Raw genomic sequence first — 21,881 nt, 5'->3', positions numbered from 1 at the left:
GAAGAACCTCAGCTCCGGGGAGAGGGGCGGCCGGGAGACGTCCAGGGTCAGGGCGGGCGTGGGGGACGCGCGGGGCCTCTCCCCGGCGGGCCGGCGGCGACTAGGAGGAGGACAGCGGCCTGACCGCTCATCGGGAGGCGCTAGGGCCTCGCGGACGGACGAGCTGGCGAGGGGAGGGCGCCCTCTCGGGAGGGCGGGCGGGGGCTGGAGGCGGCGGCAGCGGCGCCGCGCCGAGCTGCCTCCATCCATGGCACGGAGCGGCGGCGGCGGCGGCGGCGGCGGCGGCAGGAGCCCGGCGCGATCCGCTAGGTCCCAGCCCCGCGCAGAGCGAGCAGGCGACGCAGAGGGGCCCGGCCTCATCCGGCCCGGGCGCACGGCGCCGAGAGTCGGGCCGCGCCGCCGGGGGCCGTCAGCGCCGCGCTGACAGCCGCGCCCGCGTCCTCCCCGCCGGGGCGCTCGCCGGACATGTCCCCGGGGCGCGGCGGCGGGGACCCCGGGGCTCGCCTCCGCCCAGGGCCCCCCGCCCCGCCCTCGGGCGCCCCGGGCCCCCGCTGAGCACGCCTCTCGCCCGCCCGGATCCCTCCGGCCGGCGCGCAGACTAGCCCTGGCGCTGTGGGTCCCCGCGGGGCGATGGGCTGATGGGCGCCGCGGGACGCAGGATGCGGGGGGCGCCCGCGCGCCTGCTGCTGCCGCTGCTGCTGCCTTGGCTGCTGCTTTTGACGCCCGAGACTCGGGGCGCACCCGGCTGCCCGGTCCCCATCCGCAGCTGCAAGTGCTCGGGGGAGCGGCCGAAGGGGCTCAGCGGCGGCGCCCCCAACCCGGCGCGCAGGAGGGTGGTGTGCGGCGGCGGGGACCTCCCGGAGCCTCCCGATCCCGGCCTTCTGCCGAACAGCACCGTTACCCTGTGAGTACCCTACTCGGTCCGGCCGGGCCCCAGTCCCGACGAAGGCACGACAGGAGACTAGACGGGAGGGCTGGGGAATGGGGGACAGAGACGATTCCACCACTTCAGAGACTTCGGGCCTGAGTCCAGAAGCCGAGAAAGGAGGCTTGGGAGAAGCAGGGGAAAGATTAGGGCTCCAGGCGTGGAAGGAGGGAGGAAGGAGCACTGGGGACGGATGCGCCCCAAAGAGAGGCACCGCGGGGCGCCCACTCACCTGTACAGGTGAAGGGGAACGCGCGCTGGCGGGACGCCCAGACCCCTTGGCTTTCTAGCCGGGGCTGGTGTTGCGGACTTCGGGGACCTAAGGTGGGTGGGATGGGAGGAAGGCTCAGCGGAGATCGACGCCTGCGGCCCAGTAGGTGCCTGTGGTCGTCACCACCGCGGACGCGTCCCTGGACGCACTGGGGAAGTTTCCCGGGTTCAGCCCGCGGGCCTGGATCCTCCAGATGGGGGCGCTCCATCCGACCCCGGGGCCTGCCAGCCCGGCTTGCAGCCCGTCTCTCTAGCTCAGGCAGGAGGGTGGGTTCGGAAAAATGTCTATCCTTGGGGTGCAGGCGCTTCTAATGTGAACGAGAACCCCCGGCGTCCCGATTCCTCTTGGGCCCCTGTCCCGCCGCGCGCATCTGTGAATTGACCTGTGCTCCTAGTCCTGCATCCCTTCCTCCTCCCTCCCTTCTCGGATGTGAAGACGAACTTTGGCCGTTTCGCGATTGACTTCTTCGCGCAGATTGCAGAGAAAGAAACCTGGCGGAGGGGAAGGAGGCTGCCTCCCAAACTCCCTCCGTCATCCCGTCGTTCCCTTCTCAGCCCGGGCCTTATTAAGCCCTCATTGGCAACCGGCTCTGCCCGCTGCGCCACAACCCGACCCCCAGCCTCCCCAACGAGGGTCCGAGATCCCGCCAGCCCGCAGGAGAATTAGCGACCGCTCCCCACCGCAGCGATTTCCTGCGCGGACCACGTGCTCGGAGCTCCACGCATGCCGTGGAGTGGGGGGTCCGGCCCTGGCGGCGGCCCCTTCCTGTCCTGTCCTAGACCCAGCCTCCAAGCCGCTTCCCCTTCCCTGTCCTCCTGACCCTGGTGGCGACCGTTTCCCCACCACCCCTTGCCCTGGAGTTGGAGCTGGCTCAGGGTCTATCCGATTGTGTCCAGAACAATACAGTAACGACTCTGGTTGGGTGAGTTCAGAGGCTGTGCGCTTCCTGACAGGACACGACTGGTCAGCCTCTGACGTTGGCCGCCTGGCCTGCATTCTCCCCAGCCTGGGGTGGGTGTGTGCCTGTGTGTATTAGCGGGGTGGAAGCCGTGTCCCTCTGCTCTCTCCCGGGTTCCCGCCACTCAGGGGATAGGGCCATGGCCTGGGAAGACAGCTGTGGCAGCTGATTCCCGTCCCCCTGAGAGTCCACTGGTGTGGAAGTGTCCAGACAGGCCTGGGCATTCCCCAGCCCACTCACTTCTGGAGGAGAAAAATGCTTGCTGTGTGGAATGATTGGGCCAGTGTGTCTGTGTGAGTCCCTGCTGGGCGATGAGAATTGAGCTCCGAGAGGGGTGTGTGTGCATGTGTGCCCTGGATCTTTCAGCCCTGCTCACACACATGTGCTGCCATTAGGGCATCCTAACGTACTGACGGCAGAAAGAAGGGGAAAAACATTAAAGGTGGTTTTGCAGCACATCTTAGAATGATTGGGCAACTAATGCTTTCCAGCCACGGCTAATTCCCATGGATGCCACTCCAAGGAGACAGCGTGGGGTGAGAAGATACGTTCTCAGCAAGAGAGACGCTGGGTGAAAAGATATGGGGATAGGGTGGCAGCCAATAGGACTCCTAGCTCACCTTCCCATCCTTAACCATCCCCAGAGGAAGGGCCGCCCCCCTTTTGTCCCAGGCCACTGACCTACCTGGGCCAAGATACCTTCCAAAGAACAGCCCCCCACCCCTCAGCCTGGCTAGACATCTCCGCAGGGACAACGGACAGGGCAGGCCAAGCTGGAGCACCCATGAGAGCCCGCTGGCCCGTCAGCCTGCCCTGGGGTGAGACTGGGACCCACCACGGACATTTGCTTCAGAGACTACCCCACGGACTCCACCTAACCCGGATCCAGACTGCAACCCGTCCCCCAAGCTGGCTTTTAAAGGAAAAGAGCCTACATTCTCCTTCAGCAGAAGTTGGGCAAGGATTCTTTTCTGGGGGTTCAGTGCCCCCAGTAAACCCATCCCTAGCCAGCATGCATCTCAAGGGAAGAAGGGCTGGGAAGGGGCTTCAGCCACTCCAGTCTGGCTGCAAATGGAGGCGGAGAGCGCGGAAACCTTCACACCCTCCCAAACCCTTCCCTCCTTTATTATTTTTTTCCCCCAAAATTTCTCCTTTCCCCTTTCTGCCCATGACCTAGGGCAAACAATGGACTTGGGCCAGTAACCTTTGCATTATAGCTTTCCCCTCTCTCCTCCCGTTTTCCTCCAGAATGGGCCGCCAGCTCTCAGTCCCCTCCACGCACCGCCCTGCCCATGTGGGTCCTGGGCGGGCAGGGGAAAGTCGGGCCTCCACTTTGGGAAGCCTGGCAGACTCTCCAGGCAGAGAAAGTGCTAGATAAGGTGCCCGTCTGCAGCCAGCCTCCAGGCTGATCAGGGGCAACCCTGTCAACAGAGCCGCTCACCTCAGGGAAAACCCTTCCGCCCCCACCCTGTTATCTGCGTCCTGCCTTCTGTTTTGCAGGCCCCTCTCTCCACCCTTGGCTTTTTTTTTTTTTTCCTCTAATGGATTTTCATTCGCAGTTTTTCCAGGAAAGTAGAACTCTTGGCTTTCTTCCTGATCCGTCTGCCCACCCCACCCCCTAGTCTCACAGCTGGTCCAGGGGGCAGCTGTGGGCATGTCCCCGCCAACCCCACCCCCAGCCCAGAGCAGGAGCCTTTACCGGCCTCCCTTGAGGGGCAAGTTCTCATGGGGGAGAGTGGCTTATCACAGGCAGGGGATGCAGACACAGACCACTGTGAGACCCCTGCTCACCCCTAGGCAGCAGCTGATGGGCCTGTCCTCTGATTCTGGGCTCTGGGAGTTACGGAGATGGGGAAAGTGGAGAGGGGATATTCAGGGATTCCACGAAGAGACTGATAATGGATAACTCTAGAAGGAAATCTCTCCTGAGGACCTCCCAGGACCTCTGAGCAGGCCCTCAGAGGATACTGGGCAATGTCATAAGTTTCTGGGCGCCCTGGGCCAAAACAGACCTAAGAGACCAGCAGGTCCAGCCCCTACATGAACATCTGACAGCTGAGCAAACTGAGGCCAGGTGGGGAGAAGGCCACATCTTGCCCCAGAGCCGCACAGTTTAGCTGGCTGATGCCAGCGTCAGGATTAGCTGGTGGGGTTCCCCTCGTGTTCCTTTCAGGTAAGAGAGTCAGTGTTCACCTGGCTGGACTTGGGAGCCAATGGACACAAAGGCTGATTTAGAAAACCCGGTTCCTTCCCAGCAGGACCCAGGCCCCTTTGACCTGGGAACATTCCAAGGCTGGGTGGGGATGGGAGGCAGGCATGGGACAGTTGAGGAATCCTCATCCACTCAGTCTGGGGGGTTGCCCACCACATAGGTTGATCCCACAGGAGAGAAGGAGCTTGGGCCCTGCAGATGTGCCTGACGGTGGCTAGGCCCCTTTGCTGTGAGTTTGGTGGTCTTCAGAGCACCATGGGGGAGGGAGGCCCCTTCCCAGCCCTCCCCACAGCCCCCTTGTGCCCTCCCTTAAGCACCCCTCATCCCAGCCATGGGGTCCAGTTGGGGGAGCTGGGGGCAAAGTGTGCCAATGGCCTGCAAGGAGCCCCAAGGGGAGGGGAGAGATGCTGACTGAAGGGGCGGGCCCACGCGGCCTCCCCACCCCCTTCCCTTCCACCCTCTTTCCCCCATATGGTTCTCATAAGGTCTGGGCTCAGAGACAGCAGCCAGAGGAAGTGGCTGTGTACAGAGAGCTTTTGTGCGGGAGAGGAGGGGGGTGGGGGAGGGAGCGAGGAGAAAAGAGGGAAGGAAGGAGAGGGAAGAGGCCCAGGACTCCAACACACTCTCCCTTTAGGGGGGCTCTGGGACCCCCCGCTTGTCTGAAGTGAGGAGCCCTGAAGAAATCCATGTGCCTCCCTGACTCTCCCCCGACCACCTCCTGGAGTTGCTGATGGCCACCAGAGCCCAGGTTCCAGGACTCATCAGCCATTCCCGGAGGTGTTAGGAACCCTGGCCATAGGTACAGGGCCCAGGGTCTCATCTCAGAAGCACCAGGCAGACAGCAGAGCCCTCCATGCTTCCCTGGGTTGAGTCCTTCTTGCACCTGAGACAGTGGACCTAAAATTCAACCCCCATTCATCCCGAGTGGGGCCAGGACCCAGAATGGGTTATTTGCAGAATTATTCAGAACCCATGCAAGAACCCAGCCACTCCTGACCCCCCAAGGAAGTCTGTTTTTGCTACTACAGCTCACCCCTCTGGGCTGGGCTTTCGGGGGTGTGGGGAGGTGGCCTGGGATGCAATCCTTAGTCCTGGTGAGTCTGAGAATTTCCCCCAAAGGCACAGGCAAACCAGTGTAATTTGAACCTCACCATAAATTGACCCTTAAATTTGGGGTCATGTGTTTAAAGGGAGCAAGTGTTCCTAAGTTTATGCCACATGGGAGTCATTGGGGTAAGAACTCTTTCCTGAAGGAGAAAAAGTTCCAGCCACCTCTGAGTTGATCTCCATCCTTCCATTCCGGCAAGCATGTCATCCCCAAAGCCCAGAGAGGGGAGGCGAGTTCCCCAAGGCCACACAGCCTGGACTGAGACCCCCCCCTTCACTCCCCCATTCCACCCCTCCCCCCCACCCCCGAGGTAGAGCCTTGGCCTCCAGGGGCCCAGACGGAGAGCAGGGGAGGGGAGGGGAGGGAAATGGCCCTGGGCTGGGGAACCAGAAGGAAAATCCGGTTGACGGCTAAGACGGGGCTGTTCAGAGGGGCTGTTTATTTTCATTCCCCCAGCCCAGCCACTCTGTTCTATTTAGAGCTTAGACACTGACAGGACAAAGCTGCCTCCTCCCCTTCCTCCCTCCTCCTCCTCCGGGGGGCCCCCATCCTTCCCAAACTCCAGAACATTCCTTTGCTTTTAGGACTGGGTGATGGGGGTGGGGGAGCAGAGACGCTGCGGAGTGTAGCTAACGCCCGGCGGCCTCCCAGGACCCCGCTTTCCCAGCCCTGGGAGTGGGGAGAGGCCGGCTGGGGGAGACGGGTGTGCAAGATGGATGGGGCCAGGTGAGGGGCACGGGACAGTCTGTCACGGAGGAGCAGGGAACCGGCTGGAGGGAGCAGCCCGGGAGGGAGTTCCAGCCTGAGCTCGAGGGCCCAGACGTCTCCCAGCTGGAAAGCAAAGAGGAGGTCGAGAGCCCCCACCTCCCGCTTCTCTCCCTCCCGCTCCGCCCTCCGCCCCCAGGGCGCTTCGCCTGCTGGGAGCTGTGAGTTGGAGCAGAAACTCTAGATTTCAGGAGACTCAGGGTGGGAAAAGCCATCACACTAAGGAGTGGGCGTTTCCAGTTCAGACCCTTCTTTTCCTAAGAAGGCACCCCAATTGCGGCTGACCTGCCCAAGGTCACCCAACTCCCAGCCAGATCCCTTGACTCCAGCTCCTGGTCAACCCTGTTCCCACACTGACCAATCAGAGCCATCCTCCCTGGGGGCAGGGAGATAACCAATCTGCTTCCTCCACGTGCATAGTGAGCCAGGAAGAGAGGCGTCCACCCGCACTGATACACGTGTGCTTAGGGGACCACTGTGCAACATCACTGCACAGAAGACTTGGTGGGGAAGTGGAGGCAAAGAGGAAACTGCCTCCTGGCTTGGGAAAACTGGGGGTTCATGGACCACCCCCACTTCCCCTGGAGCTGTACCCCACCAGACTCCCGCCCACCCACCCAGTCCGCCAGTTGCCTGTGTTGTGTGTCTGGCCTCTGCTGCCAGGAGGCCATAGAGAGCTGGTCTCTGCCCTCAGGGGCCTTGCAGGCTCAAGGTGGAGGCTGGATACAGGCTCACAAAGGATAGAAGTGGAGCCTCCAAGTTCCTAAGGAAAATCTCTTGAATGGAAGGAGTAAAGGGCTAATTTATGCTTAGGTGTAAAAGATTGATAACAGATCCTTTCAGGTTTATTTGTATTTTTTTAAAAACCCACTTTCTTTGCCTAAAAGTCTGAGTCCCCGTGGTGAGATTTTAGGCCGTGTCTGCAGGAAGTGTGATTGGGAGTAAGTTCCCAGCTTCCTGAAACCGGGTGGACACAGCTATACAAATAGTCCACCCTATCCGACACACGTTCTTCCACCTTCCCTGAGTGGGAAATGGTAGACACCCGGTCTCATTTGTGTTTGCAGTGCTGGTGTGTTCCCCAGGGCCCAGCACACAGCAGGTGTTCAGGTAGGATTGGTGTGTTCCCCAGGGCCAAGCGCACCATAAGTGTTCTTGTAGGATTGAATAATGAGTGAGTGGACGCCCAGGGGTGAATGCTCACAACAGACTCAATTCCAGTGCTGGGGGCTCCCACATCCCAGTCAAGGCATATCAACTACCCACCATGAACAGCTGTAGGTTCGCCTTCTCCAGTTTCTTGGTTTCTGCCTGCTGATCGCCCAGATGCAGTGCCCCTGCAGAGAGGGCAGGTTAGAGAAGAGGACCGCGGGAAGGTCCTGTGTGTAGGAGCCACTGCAAGACAATTTTCGTCTTTACCTTGACCTCAGGCCCTGCCTGGACAGCTCAGTTTCAAGGCTGAGGTCAGAGGCTGTCGCAGGACTGCTGCTACTGCTAAGTCACTTCAGTCGTGTCCGACTCTGTGCAACCCCATAGATGGCAGCCCACCAGGCTCTCCCGCCCCTGGGATTCTCCAAGCAAGAACACTGGAGTGGGTTGCCATTTCCTTCTCCAATGCGTGAAAGTGAAAAGTGAAAGCGAAGTCGCTCAGTCGTGTCAGACTCTTTGCGACCCCATGGACCACAGCCTACCAGGCTCCTCCATCCATGGGATTCTCCAGGCAAGAGTACTGGAGTGGGGTGCCATTGCCTTCTCCTTCTCCATGTCGCAGGACATGGCCCTCTAAAGCCTGGGGAGAAGAGGCCCCACCAGGGTGACCTCCTAACCAGTAGGTGTTCAGGGCTGACCGGACAGTCTTCCAGCCAAGGGAAGGATGGCAGGAGGTCTGGGAGTGCCGTGTGTCCTCTCCAGCATTTCTGTGCCCCGCAGTCAGGCTCAGTGGAATGGGCACAGCCTTTAGGCAAAGGTATGTGTCAGAACCAGGCCCGTGGACCAGAGGCAGTCTCACATTTGGAGGCCCCATTGTCCCATCAGTCATGCTAAACTGCACCCACATCCTTCATGAAACTGAACGATGATTGCTAATTGGCAATAATATGACATTTAGTAGTTCTGTAGTTAAACCTTCATTAATTTACACTTGCAGCACCTATATTCAGTAGTGGTTTTTTTTTTTTTTTTTTAGTTTCAGATGCCCTAATGGGCCTGGAAATGCTCCAAGGCCCTGGGTACTGTGCCCACGGGAGGAGGGTTAGGGGAGAACGGTCTCACATTGATGGTTATGAGCCTGGGGCTCTTCTTGCATCAGCAAGCAGACCACCCTGCTCCCCACACTGACAGTCTCCCAAAGACACGGCCAAGGTGCCAGCAGCAGGTGTTGGCGACGGGGCCCTCCCAGCCCAGAGGACCCTGGCAGCAGCCTGCATTCCAGGCTCAGAATTCCTGGAGAGCGTGGGGCCCTGACGTGTGTGTGTGCTGGGCCAGGTGGGGGCTGGGAGGGTGACACGTGCGACTCTTCCAGCACGTGTGAGACCCCTTCGGTGCAGGCATGTGCTGGCCCCACGCCCCACTGAGTGGGGCCTGCGGGACCCCTACAAGGGTCATCTTGGATGTCAGGCCGGGACCTAGCGAGTTCTTGCGGCTGCCTGGAGGCCACAGGGCCCCAGCTGACGCCAGCCACTCGCTCCTGTGGCCTCCAGCCTCGTCGTTAGCAGTAACGCTGCTTGCTCCTCTTCCCTAAAATAGGACCCGGGCGCGGACAGAGTTCGGGAATGGACGCCGTGTGTCCCCTCTCTTTGGCCGGGTTTCAGATTCTGGGGTAGTGAACAGAGGCCTCCAGGGACTGGCCCCCCTTCCTGTGAAAATGTGACCCTGGGTGGTAGTCGGGGGCGGGGGGAGGGAGGAAGATGTTGAGGATGCTGGGCTGGGCCAGCCAGAGAGGCAAGTGGCGTGGTTGGGAAGAAAACCCTCCTGGCGGGTACACTGTACTTGGGCTGGGAAGGCTGCTGCTGCTGAGGTTGTTGGGAGAGAGAGGTGGCTGAGAGTATTAGGAAGAAGGGGTCAAGACTGCACCGTGTCTGTGACTCTGGACAGAAGCTTGGGGCCGCCCTGCCTGTTTGCCTCCCATGGGAGCCGTGTGTGGTGGGAACATTTTGCTTCCTAATGGATGAGGCTGTGTGTGTGTGTGTGTTTCATTTACCCCCATGAGCAGCCTTGTGACTGCCAGCTTCCTACCTCCCCCAAACGCGGTCCCAAATTCCTGGCCAGACACACAAGGGGCACCTCCGAAGAACTGAACCCGCAGACACCATTATTTCAGTCCCCACACTCTGGGACGAAAATAAAATCTCCTCAGCCTGATCTAGGTTGTTAAGACCAAAAGATCCAATTTTGGCTACTTGGGGGCTAAACCATAATGGTATCAGTGATGTCTTTCCAAGAACTGGAGATGTGGCAAGAGAGGGTCCATTGGAGGGGGAAGATGCAGTGATGCTGGCCTGGGGTCCCCACTTCTGTGAGTGGCTTAGAGGGTAGGGGATTGGGAGAGCATGTTCTCGAACACAAGAAAAAAAAAAAAATCTCATTTCAAGACTCTCCAGGCTGGGAGTTTGCACTGGGCTGGCCCAGCCAGCTGCATGGGCTGCAGCCAACCCTGCTCCCACGCTGCTGTGCCCTCTCCTCCCCGGCCCACAGAGCCCACTTCAGAGGGGGCGGGAGCCAGGAGGGAGCTCTCCTGGACCAGAGGCTCAGCCTCACCTGTCTCGGGTGCTAGGCCCCATCCTTTGCTCTGCTCCCAGGCCACACGCACACAGACACACACAGACACACACACACCTACGCACACAGCACCCCGGCTGCCTCGAGATCTCCCCGGCAGCCCAGACTTCCTCGTGGGGGGCGGTGCTGGCTACAAGCAGACTAGATCAGGGATGAGGGTTAAGGTCACCAGCCCCATGTGGCCTCCGAGTACTTGCAATGTGGCTGGTCTAAATTAAGTTGTGCTGGAAGAGGACACTGCACACCAGATTCCAAGACAGTACAAAAAGAAGGAAAATAGCTCATTCATAATTTTTGTTATGTATATAATTTATATTGTGTATTTATAATATATAAGTATATATAATATATATGTAATGTTTTCTATTTATAATATAATTATATATTTATAATACATAATAACATATGTATTACATGTTAAAATGATAACATTTTGGATGCACTGAGATAAAGTCTATTATTAAGATTAACTTAATTTTTAACTTTTAAAAAGTGTGGCTGCTAGAACGTTCTGAATTACATGTGCAGCTGGCGTTCTACCTCTGTTGACCGACTCTGGGTTAAATTTGGGGTATGTGAAAGGTGTTCAAGGGTTAAAGGCTGAAGAGTCTGGGGAATGTGGGGTACCTACTCCCCAACACTACCTCTAGACGTGTCTGGATGGGGTTCTCCAGTTACAATCCTGAGTTTTAATATTAGGGATTTGGGAATTGGAGACTTTTTTAATTTTCTGTTTTTAATTCAGCGATCTGTAAACAAAAATCTTTTGCTGATAATTTTGAGATAATTTTTTCTTAGAAGGTATTTATTTTCATTCCTAAGGTCAATGTTTCTCAAACTGGGATCCACAGATATATTTGCAGGAAATAAAACAGCTTTCCGCTCCCTTTAACAGGTCCGTACGCCATTCAAGTTTGGCAGTGTTCTCAGGCTTCCCCCTTGGTGCTCTGGGCTGTGATAACCTGGCTCCCCCATTCCTCTGTCCTTCCATACCCCTGACCCTTCCCTGTGCTCCCCACCCCCATCAGCATCCTAATCTGTCTTCCTCCCAAGACCCAGGCAGGAGTCATCCCTGGAGAGACCTTGGGGTGGGGGAGGCTGAAACAGATGCCCTTTCTCACCCTTCCTCCTGGTATTTCAGGATCTCTCCCCCACATAAGGATACTGAGGGGTCCTCTCGCCTTTTTTTGACAGTTAATGCAGCCTCTGAGCCTCAGGCCCTGAGGCTATATGAAGAAATGAGGTGCAGATGACGAGGGGCAGGTTTGGATTTAAAACTCACACCATCAGGAGCCTGTCACCACCAAGGGGGCAACCCCAGCCCCACCAGACCCTTAGAGCTGTAAGAACTGACAATATTATTTACAATCAGCCACCATAGGTAATGGGAAACAAAACCATCCTTGGGAAGATCTCCTGGAGGAGGAAATGGCAACCCACTCCAGTATTCTTGCCTGGGAAATCCCATGGACAGAGGAGCCTGGCGGGCTACAGTCCATGGAATCGCAGAGTCGGACACGACTTGGCAACTAAATGGAACAAGAACAAAACGCATAAAATGAGAATAAAGGGGTTCAAGAAAGTTCTAAGTATTCATATGATGACTACTGTGATGTGCTTTTTGAAATATCAAGGTGTGTGTGTGTGTGTGAAGCACTTTGGAAACATAGCACTTCCCCGGAACCCGTCCACATGGTCACTGTGGATGATGAGGTGGAGAGACAGTGAGGCGGGGTCCAGGAGGGGAGGAGGGGGCCTCTCTGCAGAGCGGAGAAAGCAGGGAAGGAGATGAGCTGCACCTCTTTCCCTTCACCCACAAAGCCCTTCCCGCCCGTGCCTCCATCCGGCCACGGTCTGCCCTCCACATGCCCCTTGAACTTGGAGTAGCGCAGATGTCTGGGGTCCTCTCACTGTTGGGCTGGTATGTGCACCCACCCACTTCCAGGAGGCTTTGCACAGAGCTCGGACAGCCCCTATCATGCCCAGTCCCTGCCCCCTGCCCTCTCTCTTACTGTCCAGCCCCGAGGCTGCCCACTGGAGAGGAGGCCGGAGGCCTGCCCCTCTGGCCTTCCCAGGTCTGCTCTCCACTGCTCAGAGCAAAGATGGGAAACCCTTTGCAAGAGCTTGGGCTGAGAGGCTCATTAAAGCCTTTTTTTTTTGGTCTCACATGGCATGTAGGATCTTAGTTCCCCAACCAGGGATCGAACCCACGCCCCCTATAGTGGAAGCATAAGTCTTAAATTCTGGACCACCAGGGAAGTCCCTCATTAAAGCTTTTTAATAAGCAATTAACTCAAGGGATGAGCCCTTTGACTGGTCTGGATCTCTCTCCTCCCAGCGGGGAGCCTGGCAGAGAAAGACCGAGTGGGTGGGCAGAGTGGGTTCCGTCAGGAACTTGGGGCCCCCTTTCCGCCTCCCACCAGTACAAACAAATAAACAAACAAAGACTCAGAGGCAGAGCCTGAGGCTTGGGCTCCCTGGAGCGGGGGGTGCCCAGGACTCCATCAGTTTCTTGTCAAGGTTGTAGACAGGCTTAGGGACGCACAGGCACTCTGTTCCTCTGAGTTGGGGGTCTTTGAGGGCAGGGAGGGAGGGGTCCCCTTCTGGTGAGGCCCTGAGCTCCCAGAGTGATGGAGACCCCAAGGAAGGGCAATCCCTTCCACTTGCCCCCACACCTACTGGGCTTCTTGTTCTACTTGCTAGACCTTTCTGCCCATCACTGTCCTCAGGTCAAGGCTGACGGCTTGAGCAAGACAGAGCTATCGGGGTGGGGGAGAAAGGTGGGGCTGTGGGCTTGGGCCTGTGATTCCCAGGTGGAAACAGAGTAGCATGCCTGCTTATATGGAGCCCAAGTCAGATCCAGGCTGCGGGATCCCGGGCAGGTTGACATGGCGGAGCTGGGGCTCAGTGGGCTGACTGTATTCTGCCCGAGCTATTGGCTGGCTCCTCCCCGTGGTCTCCTAGAGCCCAGGGTGGGGCTGCTCCTTGCACAACGTCAGGGGGCGCCACTTACGCAGAAGGCAAGTGTTCTTCTCCCATCTGTGTTCTCCCCGGTTCTCCAGGCTCTTGAGCAACAACAAGATCACTGGCCTCCGGAGCGGAGCCTTCCTGGGACTGTCCCTGCTGGAGAAACTGTAAGTGCTCAGGCGGGGTGGGCCAGGGAGAATGAGGGGTGCTAACTGCCAAGGGGCAACGCGACCCAGAACCTGCTGGCGGAGCAGGGCCCACAGTTGGACTTGACCACCAAGTGGAGGGCGGAGGGGCTGGTCTGGGAAAGAGAGACCCGCTCCCTCCCCGGGGACAGCTGAGAGGCCTGGGGACACCTCGCTGGTCCAGGCAGGGGTGGGGCTGTGGGAAGCTCATTAACGCTCTTTAATGAGCAATTAGCTCCAAGGGCCAAACCCCTTAACTGGCCAGAAGCCACCGCCCCCTCCCAGCTGGGGGCCCAGCAGACCGGGCAGAGGGAGGGTTTAGTGTGACTGGGGCCTCTTTCCTGCTTCCCTAAACACAAGCAATAAACAAAGCTCCCAGGGGCCAGAGTCCTGGCCAAGGGTGGGGACAGCGGGTCACGTCCAATTCTCCCACTCACTGTTCCCCCACCACCCTGATTACTGTTGCATCAGCTGCCCTGTGGGGCTGGAGCTGGTGGTGGGGCCTTCGCTTGGCAAGGGTCCTGCTAGCCCGAGAGAAGCTCCTTCCCCGAGTTGGGGACCTGCCTCTATCACGGGCAAAGTCGGTACCAAAGGAGAGGATTGAATTGAGCCCTCTCTCAGTTCCCCGTTCAGTTGGCAGCTTCTGATCCACAGCCTGTACAACAGCTTTGGGTCCTGTCTTCTCCACGGGACACCTGGGCCTCCTGTCCCTGCTGGAGCCGGACCCTCTCTAGCTCCCCCACCTCCAAGCCCCCCACTGCCATCTCCCATCTCTGCTTCCACCCCCTGAGCATTCCCAAGGCCTCCAGCAGGGCCCTGTCCCCTCCAGTACCATTTTGCCTAAAAAGCTTAGATCAGAGTGATGGAGGCTACTCAAGGATAAGGCGGACGCCTCCTTTCAAAGAGCCAAAGAGATTACCGTCTCGTGAGCCCACAGACCATGCCATATATAGAAAAATGAAGCAGGTCGGAGTTTCTGTGAAGTCCAAAGGAGGGCTCAGGGAAGGCTAGAAAGTTCAAGGGTAGTAGAGAAGCAGTATCTATGTGAGATCTTTAACCGGGACAATAATCTCATGAGGTTGTCTCCATGATGCCCACTTCCCAAGAGAAGGGCAAGCCCCTCTCCCAGTTCCCTTGGGGCTCGGGGAAAGCTTAGTGGCCTGGCTGGGTTCGTGGGGGTGGCAAGGCAGAGCGTGTTCCGTGTGACCTGGGCATCTTGGAGTTGGGAGGGGTCCCAGGATGCTGGCCGTGAACACACACAGCCATGACCAGTCTGCTCCAACAGGGAGGAAGGGCTGCCACCAAATTCCTTTTTAAAAGACTCATTAGGGACTTCCCTGGCAGTCCAAGTGGTTGAGACTCTGAGTGTCCACTGCAGGGGGCACAGATATGATCCCTGATCAGGGAAGTAAGATCCCGAATGCCAAGTGACACAGCCAAAAATTTTAAATAAGTTTAAAAAAACACTCGTGGAGATGAAAATGGAAAGCCATCCCTCTGTTCTTGCCTGGGAAATCTCATGGACAGAAGAGCCTGGCAAGATAGAGTCCATGGGAGTCTCAAAGAGTTGGATATGACTTAACAACTAAAAGATAACAACAAGTTTGCATTTTATAGTTATTTTTTTCTCACGGAGTATTTTTTAAAACAAAATGTTTTATTAATTAAAAAAAAAAAAAAAACCTTTGTATAAAAGCAAAAAAAAAAACACTTGTTAGGTACCAACAAAAAGGGAAAGATTTTCTCTCTCAGGAGCAGCTAAGCACTCGGGAGCTATAATTCCTGCACTCAGCCCAGGTCTTAGAGGGCTGAAATGCCAGAAACCAGATGCTCCCTCCAGGGATCTTTTGGAGAAAGACTAACCGCAGAAGCCTCTGGAAGCCTCTAGGACATGCTTCCAGCTTTTCCGTCTTGCCTCATCAGCCCCAGACATGCTGGGTCTGCCCACTTGCTGCGTCTGCTGGGTCATCCTTCAGTCCCAGGAGGGTAGATTTTCTGATGAAGATGAGAAGATGGCCCTCTCCCCGACACCCCACGCAAACCTACAGTACCCACGGGGACCTGAATCACTGCACTGCAGGTGCATTCAAACCACGCTGAAAGTGAAAGTGAAGTCGCTCAGTCGTGTCCGACTCTTTGCGACCCCATGGACTGTAGCCCGCCAGGCTCCTCTGTCCGTGGGATTCTCCAGGCAAGAATACTGGAGTTGGTTGCCATTTCCTTCTCCAGGGGATCTTCCCGACACAGGGATCAAACCCAGGTCTCCCACACTGCAGGCAGAATCTTTACCGTTTGAGCCACCAGGGGCCCCTGTCAAACCATGGAGGCAGGCAGAGAACAGTGGGACTGGAGTTGGGGTAATGACTAAATGCCCCTGCCATGTTAGGAATCACCTAGTTGTCCGCTCTCGAGATGTTTCTTGAGCCCCCTCTGTGTGCCAGGCTGCACGCTGGGCGTCAAGAGTGAACACAGCAGGCCAGGTGTCTGCCCCATGGAACTCACCTGCCACGGACAGGACCCAGACAATAGCCAAGAACTGAACAATAAATCAGAAGACCCTGAATGCTGCAGAGAAAAACAGCCAGCAGGGAAAGGGGGACAGAAAGCTCTGGAGTGGAGATGCTATTTGATGTAGTGAGGTTAAGGCCTTGCTGGAGTTGATGGAGCCCGAGCCCTTGGGAGGGAGGAAGCTGACCGGCAGGTAGCCTTCTGGAGGCAGAGGCAGCAGCAGGTTGGAAAGCCCTGGGGTCCAGTCTGGCTGGTAAGTTTGAGGCGCCCAAAGAGGGCAGCAAGACTGGGGAGTGGTGCGAGGTGGGGTCAGATGGAGCCTTAGGTTTGCTCATTGGTTAAAAGTGGAGAGACAGGGTGGTTTGTAAAGTGCCTTCTGGATTTTAAACTCTATGATCCTTGGGTGTGGGCGATACCCACGGTGTTTCAGGAGAAGGAAAAAATATCAAAGAGCCCAGTGACACGGCCACCTGGGCTTTCAGAGGAGGGGAAGCAGAAGGGGATGCTGGGTTCAGCAGGCGCCCGCACTTCCCCAGGATGGAGAGGCAGTGCGGGGCTGGAGGAGCCCAGGGCCTCGAGCCTGGCTGAGCACCGCTATATCAGTCAGCCTTCTGCAGAGGGAGACAGCACCGAAAGGAGATGAATGTGTGTGTCCTTATATAAATAGGCAAAGAAATTAGTCAATCAGTTGGGCTTCCCAGGTGGCACTAGTGGTAAAGAATTCACCTGCCAATGTAGGAGATGCAAGAGCCACAGGCTCAATTCCTGGATTGCAAAGACTCCCTGGAGAAAGAAATTGCAACCCACTCCAGTATTCTTGCCTGAAAAATTCCGTGGACAGAGGAGCCTGGCAGGCTGCAGTCCATGAGGTTGCAAGGAGTCAGATATGTCTGAGCCTTACATAAACATACATTTAGTTAGTAGTTAAATATTTTAGCTACACAGCAAAGCTTTCTAGATCTTAGCTCCCTGACCAGGGATTGAACTCAGCCCCATGGTAGTAAAAGTGCCAAGTCCTAACCACTGGACTGCAGGGGAATTCTAAGAAATTATTTCTTTATCCACCTGCTAATGCAGGAGACTTCTGTCAAAGTAGATTTGATCCCTTGGTCAGGAAGAGCCCCTAGAGAAGGAAATGGCAACTCACTCCAGTATTCTTGCCTGGAAAATCCCAGGGACAGAGAATCCTGGCGGGCTACAGTCCATGGGATCTCAGAGTTGGACGCAACTTAGTGACTAAACAACAACATAAATTTATTTTAAGAAAATGTCTCAAAAAAAAAAAAAAAATGTCTCATGTAATTGTGTGTGTGTGTGTGTGTGTGTGTGTGTGTGTGTGCATGCGCTCAGCTGTGTCTGACTATTTGTGATCCCATGGACTGTAGTGTGAATTGTGGGGACTGGAAAATCCAAAATCTGTAGGACCGGTCAGCAGGTTGGAGAGTCAGGCAGGAATGGATGCTGCAGTCTGAAGGCAGAACTACTCTGGAAAACCTCGGTTTTTACTCTCAGGCCCTTCAAATGGTTGGACAAGGCCCACCAATGTTAGCAAAGTCATCTCCTTTATTTAAAGTCAACTGATAGATTCATCGGTAGATGTTAAAACCACATCTTCAAAATACCTCCACAGCAGCACCCAGATTAGTGACTGATTAAGTCACTGGGTGCTATAGTCCAGCAGTCCCCAACTTTTTTGGGTACCAGTTTTGTGGAAGACAAATTTTCCACGGACAGGGTGGGGGGTGGTTTCTGTATGATTCTAGTGCATTACATTTATTGCGCACTTTATTTCTATGTAGTGGCAATCTCATGATATTCTGCCTTGATTCTAGGGTGAGGGTTTGTGCTCCTATGAGAATCTAATGCTGCCACCGCTGATCCGAGAGGAAGCGGAGCTCAGGCAGTAATGCAGGTGATGGAGAGCGGCCGTAAACACAGATTGAGCCTCAGTTGCTCACCTGCTGCTCACCTCCTCCTATGCAGCCTGGTTCCTATGGGCTAGGGATCGGTACCAGTCTGTGGCCCCGGGGTTAAGGAACGCGGCTATAGTCTGACACATAGAGTGATCATCTCAGTCACTCCCCAGAGGTGGAGAGAGGCCCTGGGCTCTGGTCCTGGAGATGCTAATGATCAGGTCAGCAAGGGCCTGGGAATCGCTGACAAGGTAGGCAGGCAATTCTCATGCCCGTCGGGGTTGGGAACCAGCGGACCAGATGACCCCTACACTGTGGGCCTATTCATCGCGAATGAGACGCCATGGCCTGGTGTGCAGTTGGTGCCAGGAAACACTGATCTCTCTGTCCTCTTGGACTGGGCTGTCCAGGCTGCCTCGGTGGAGCCAGTGGCAGCTTCACATCCCACGGCCAGGCAGCAAGTCCCATGGGAGTTATCAGCCCGCCCGTAACTCAGTCTGGGCTGCTCCAGGAACTGCCAGAATTGCCTGCCCATGCCGAGTGCCCCTCTGGCCTCTGCAGATGGGTGGGGTGTAAGGGGCCCCTGTTTTGCAGTGCAGAGCCCCGAGGTATAGGGGAGAGGACACAAAAAGGGCCCCCCGAGGGAACGTGCCTGAGACAATCCCATGGGTGGACCCGTGGCCCCGGGAGGGGTAGGGTGGGGTGGGGTGGGGAGACACACCTTTATCAGCTAGGCAGGCTGGACAGGAGAACCTGAAATAGCCTGGCAAGGTTCAAGGATAGTCCAGGCCTGTGGCTGAAGAGCCCAGACTTGCGACCCCCTGCCTCTGAGCCCCGTGGCCCACCGCCCCTCAGCGCAGACTAGCCTGTTGTCCAGGGGAAGGACCTTTGGGTGAAGGGACTGGTGATGAAAAGGCACAGGACTTCGCCCTGGAGTGAAAAGAGACTGGGATGTAATTGCCCCTCCATCCTTCACCTTCCGGGTGCCTGTGCAAGCTGCAGGCTTCTCGCCTGGATCAAAGGGCAAGGCGCGGCTCCCTGATGGGCGATCACCGGGGTAAGAGGCTCTCACCCAGGACGACAGCAGGGGGACACTTCGGGCTCTCAGTACAGGCGGTCCCCTGCTCCTCAAAAGAGTTCTAAGTGGCAAGATGTCATACCAGCCACCCCTGATCGCTTGATTCATCCGCAGGCCCCAGCCCCGGGCATGCGGTGGTGGAGACGAAGTGTCTGCGCGGAAAGGTCTCGCCGGCGATCGGATCGTCTCTCGGGTCCCGCGCATCTCCGTGCGTTCAGCAGGGACCCGGCCACCGGACTTTCCCCGCAGACCCGAGCGGGCCACGGCGCAGACAGCCCCCTCGCGGGGTGGGGTGAAGGCCGAGGGAGCCCCGGACTGGGCGTGCGGGCCTGCTTGTGGGTCCGCGTGGACGCGCGCACGCCCCCAGTGGCCTGAGCACGCCTGGAGCCGAGGGCCCGGGGTGGGAGCCTGGAGCCGAGGCCCGGGATGATTTGTCGTTGCCTAATGAGATTAATGAGCCCCGGGGGCTGGTATGCGGCGGCGCTGGGGCTCTCATTAGACGCGGATGCTCACGGGAACGGTGGGGGGCGGGCGGGGGACTGAGGCTCCCCAGCCAGGTGGCTTCCATTAATCTGTGGGCGGGGCCGGGGGCCGGGCTCTGGCGTACCCCACCCCCGCCCCCACTGCCCTCCCGGCCCGCGCCGCCGGAGAGGAACGCGGAGCAGAGGCTGCCCGAAGGCCCGGGCAGGGAGGCTAATGGGTCCAGGGACAGCCCTCCTGCTCGCTGCTGTAGGCCCAAGGCCTGGCACGGGTATGTGCTGCATAAATACCTATTGGATGAGGTCAGAGACAAGAGGGGCCCGGGGCATGCGGGTGGGAGGGAGCCTCGGACCGTCTGGGTTTTCCTCCTGGCCCCCAAGACCTCTCCCTTTCCCGCCTCCCCTAGACAACCTCTGTACCTGCGGGGGTGTCGTGCCCACTCCGCAGCCAGCCCTCCCCCCCACTTTCTAAGGAACCCTGAAAGTCCTGGAGGGCCCAAGGGAGCTGCTCTGCGGCCTCCAAACCTATAATTTGGTTTTCAAACCCACAAGCAGGGAGGTCTGTGGGGGCCAGAGGGAGCCAGCTTCGTGCTGCCCCACCCTGTCCGAGTGTGGGTACACACTCACACACATACACACACACACACTCAAATACGTACTGTCATACAAGCTCACACACTCAATAGTTTAGTGAGACCTAATTTACATACCATAAAGTTCACCCGTTTAAAGGGTAGGATCCAGTGGTTTTTGAGTACACTTACAGCTGTGCATTCATCATCATCATCTAATTTTAGAACATTTTCATCATCCCCTAAACCAACCTTGAATCGTTACCAATCACTCCCCCCATCCTCCACCCTCTGTATTTCCCAGCCCTGAGCAAATGCTGGGCTTCCCAGGTGGCTCAGTGGTAAAGAATCCGCCTGCTAATGCAGGAGAGTCTCTGGTTCGATCTCTGGGTCAGGAAGATCCCCCGGAGAAGGAAATGGCAACCCACTCCAGTATTCTTGCCTGGGAAATCCCATGGACAGAGGAGCCTGGAGGGCTACAGTCCATGGGGTCCCATAAGAGTCAGACACAACTTAGTGACTCAAACAGCAACCACAAGTAACCACTAAGCTACTTTCTGTCTCTGTAGATTCGCCTGGCCAACCTACAGAGACAGATACACAGAGGACCACGCTGTATGTGATCTTTGGTAACTGCATTCTTTCATGAAGCACAGTGTTTTCCAAGTTCGTCCATATACTATGTATTAGCACGTCATTTCCTGTTTATTTCTTTAATTATTATTTTTGGCTGCATTGTGTCTTAGTTGTGGCACACAGGATCTTTGCTGTGGTGCGTGGGCTTAGTTAACCCACGGCATGTGGGATTTTAGTTCCCTGACCAAGGATTGAACCTGTGTCCCATGCATTGGCAGGCAGGTTCTTAACCACTGGACCACTAGGGAAGTCTCTACATCATTCTTTTTTTATGACCAAATACTATTCCATCGTATGAAGAGAGCATATTTTATTTCTTCATTCATAAGTTGATAGGCATTTGGGGTGTTTCCACTTGGGGCTTATGAACAGTGCTGCTATGGATATTCCGTGTATGTTCTTGTGTGCGTGTGTGTTCACTTCTCTTGGATATGTACCAAGGAGTGGAATTGCTGGGTCATGTAGGGCTTCCCTGGTGGCTCAGTGGTCAAGAATTCGCCTGTTAAAGCAAGAGACACAGGTTCAATCCCTGGGTCGGGAAGATCCCCTGGAGAAGGAAGTGCAACCCACTCCAGTATTCTTGCCTGGGAAATCCATGGACAGAGAGGACTCTGGCAGGTTCCAGTCCATGGGGTCACACAAGAGTCAGACACAACTTAGCATCTAAACAACAAAACAACAACAAACAATGGTAGCTTTAACTGCCAAGCTGTTTTCCAAAGTGGCTGCGCCATTTTACGCTCCCATCAATAACATATAAGGATTCCAGTCTCTGTTTTTTAAATTATAACCATCTTAGTGGACAAGTATTTCCCTAATGGTGTTGAGCACCTCTTCATGCATTCATTGGTCATTGGTATATTCTCTTTGGAGAAATGTCTGTTCACATCCCCTGCTCATTTTTTCAGCTGGACAATTTGTCTTTTTATCATTGAGTTGTAAGTTCTTTATATAATCTAGATAAAAGTCCCTTATCAGATATATGATTTGCAAATATCTTCTCTCATCCCATGGGTTGCCCTTTCTTGGGTGATATTCTTTCAAGAGCAAAGGTTTAAAATTTTCAAGTCCAACCTATCAATCAATCTGCTGTTTTATTGCTTGTGCTCACACAGTCTTACACACTCAGCTCCTTGCACTCACACACTCAATCTTACACACTCAGCTCCTTGAGCTCCTCTTCCCCAAGAAGGGTATAGGGTGAGATTTGCTCCCAGGAGTCCCCTGCCCCCCAACTTCTGCCATAGGGGGATCCTACTCCTCCGTGTGGGCACAGATACAGGGAGAGGGATATGTCTGGAGTCGGGGAGCCTGGTCTGGATTAGGCGTGGTGGGGGTGGGGAGGGAGGTTCCGCGCATAAGCTGCCTTTTCGCCAGGTTCCAGGACCAGGGAGGGCCCTGTGGAAGCAGACAGGGGGCGGGAGATTACAGAAGGACGCACATCATGGACGCATCCATGCGTCCTTGTGACCTCACCTAAGAGATGAAGGGATCAGATGAGAAAGACCAGAGCAGGGGTTTGTAACC

General features: G+C 56.2%; 1 protein-coding gene across 2 annotated transcripts in view; it reads left to right on the top strand.

The window, feature by feature from the left end:
- The first annotated feature begins 280 nt into the window (after positions 1-280).
- The window catches only part of ADGRA2 (adhesion G protein-coupled receptor A2), a 36,484-nt gene continuing 14,883 nt past the window's right edge, over positions 281-21,881 (top strand). The window contains exons 1-2 of one of the 2 annotated variants that reach the window (XM_070364324.1): positions 281-904; positions 13,079-13,150. In XM_070364324.1, the coding sequence (XP_070220425.1) occupies positions 639-904; positions 13,079-13,150 (338 nt within the window). In that variant the 5' untranslated portion in view covers positions 281-638. The remainder of the gene's footprint in view (positions 905-13,078; positions 13,151-21,881) is intronic. The other variant, XM_070364325.1, reaches the window with a different exon arrangement.

This window comes from Bos mutus, chromosome 27, assembly GCF_027580195.1.
Source record: "Bos mutus isolate GX-2022 chromosome 27, NWIPB_WYAK_1.1, whole genome shotgun sequence".
Taxonomy (NCBI): domain Eukaryota; kingdom Metazoa; phylum Chordata; class Mammalia; order Artiodactyla; family Bovidae; genus Bos; species Bos mutus.
The sequence above is the reverse complement of the archived record's forward strand: the minus strand, read 5'-3'. Positions and strand labels throughout refer to the sequence as shown.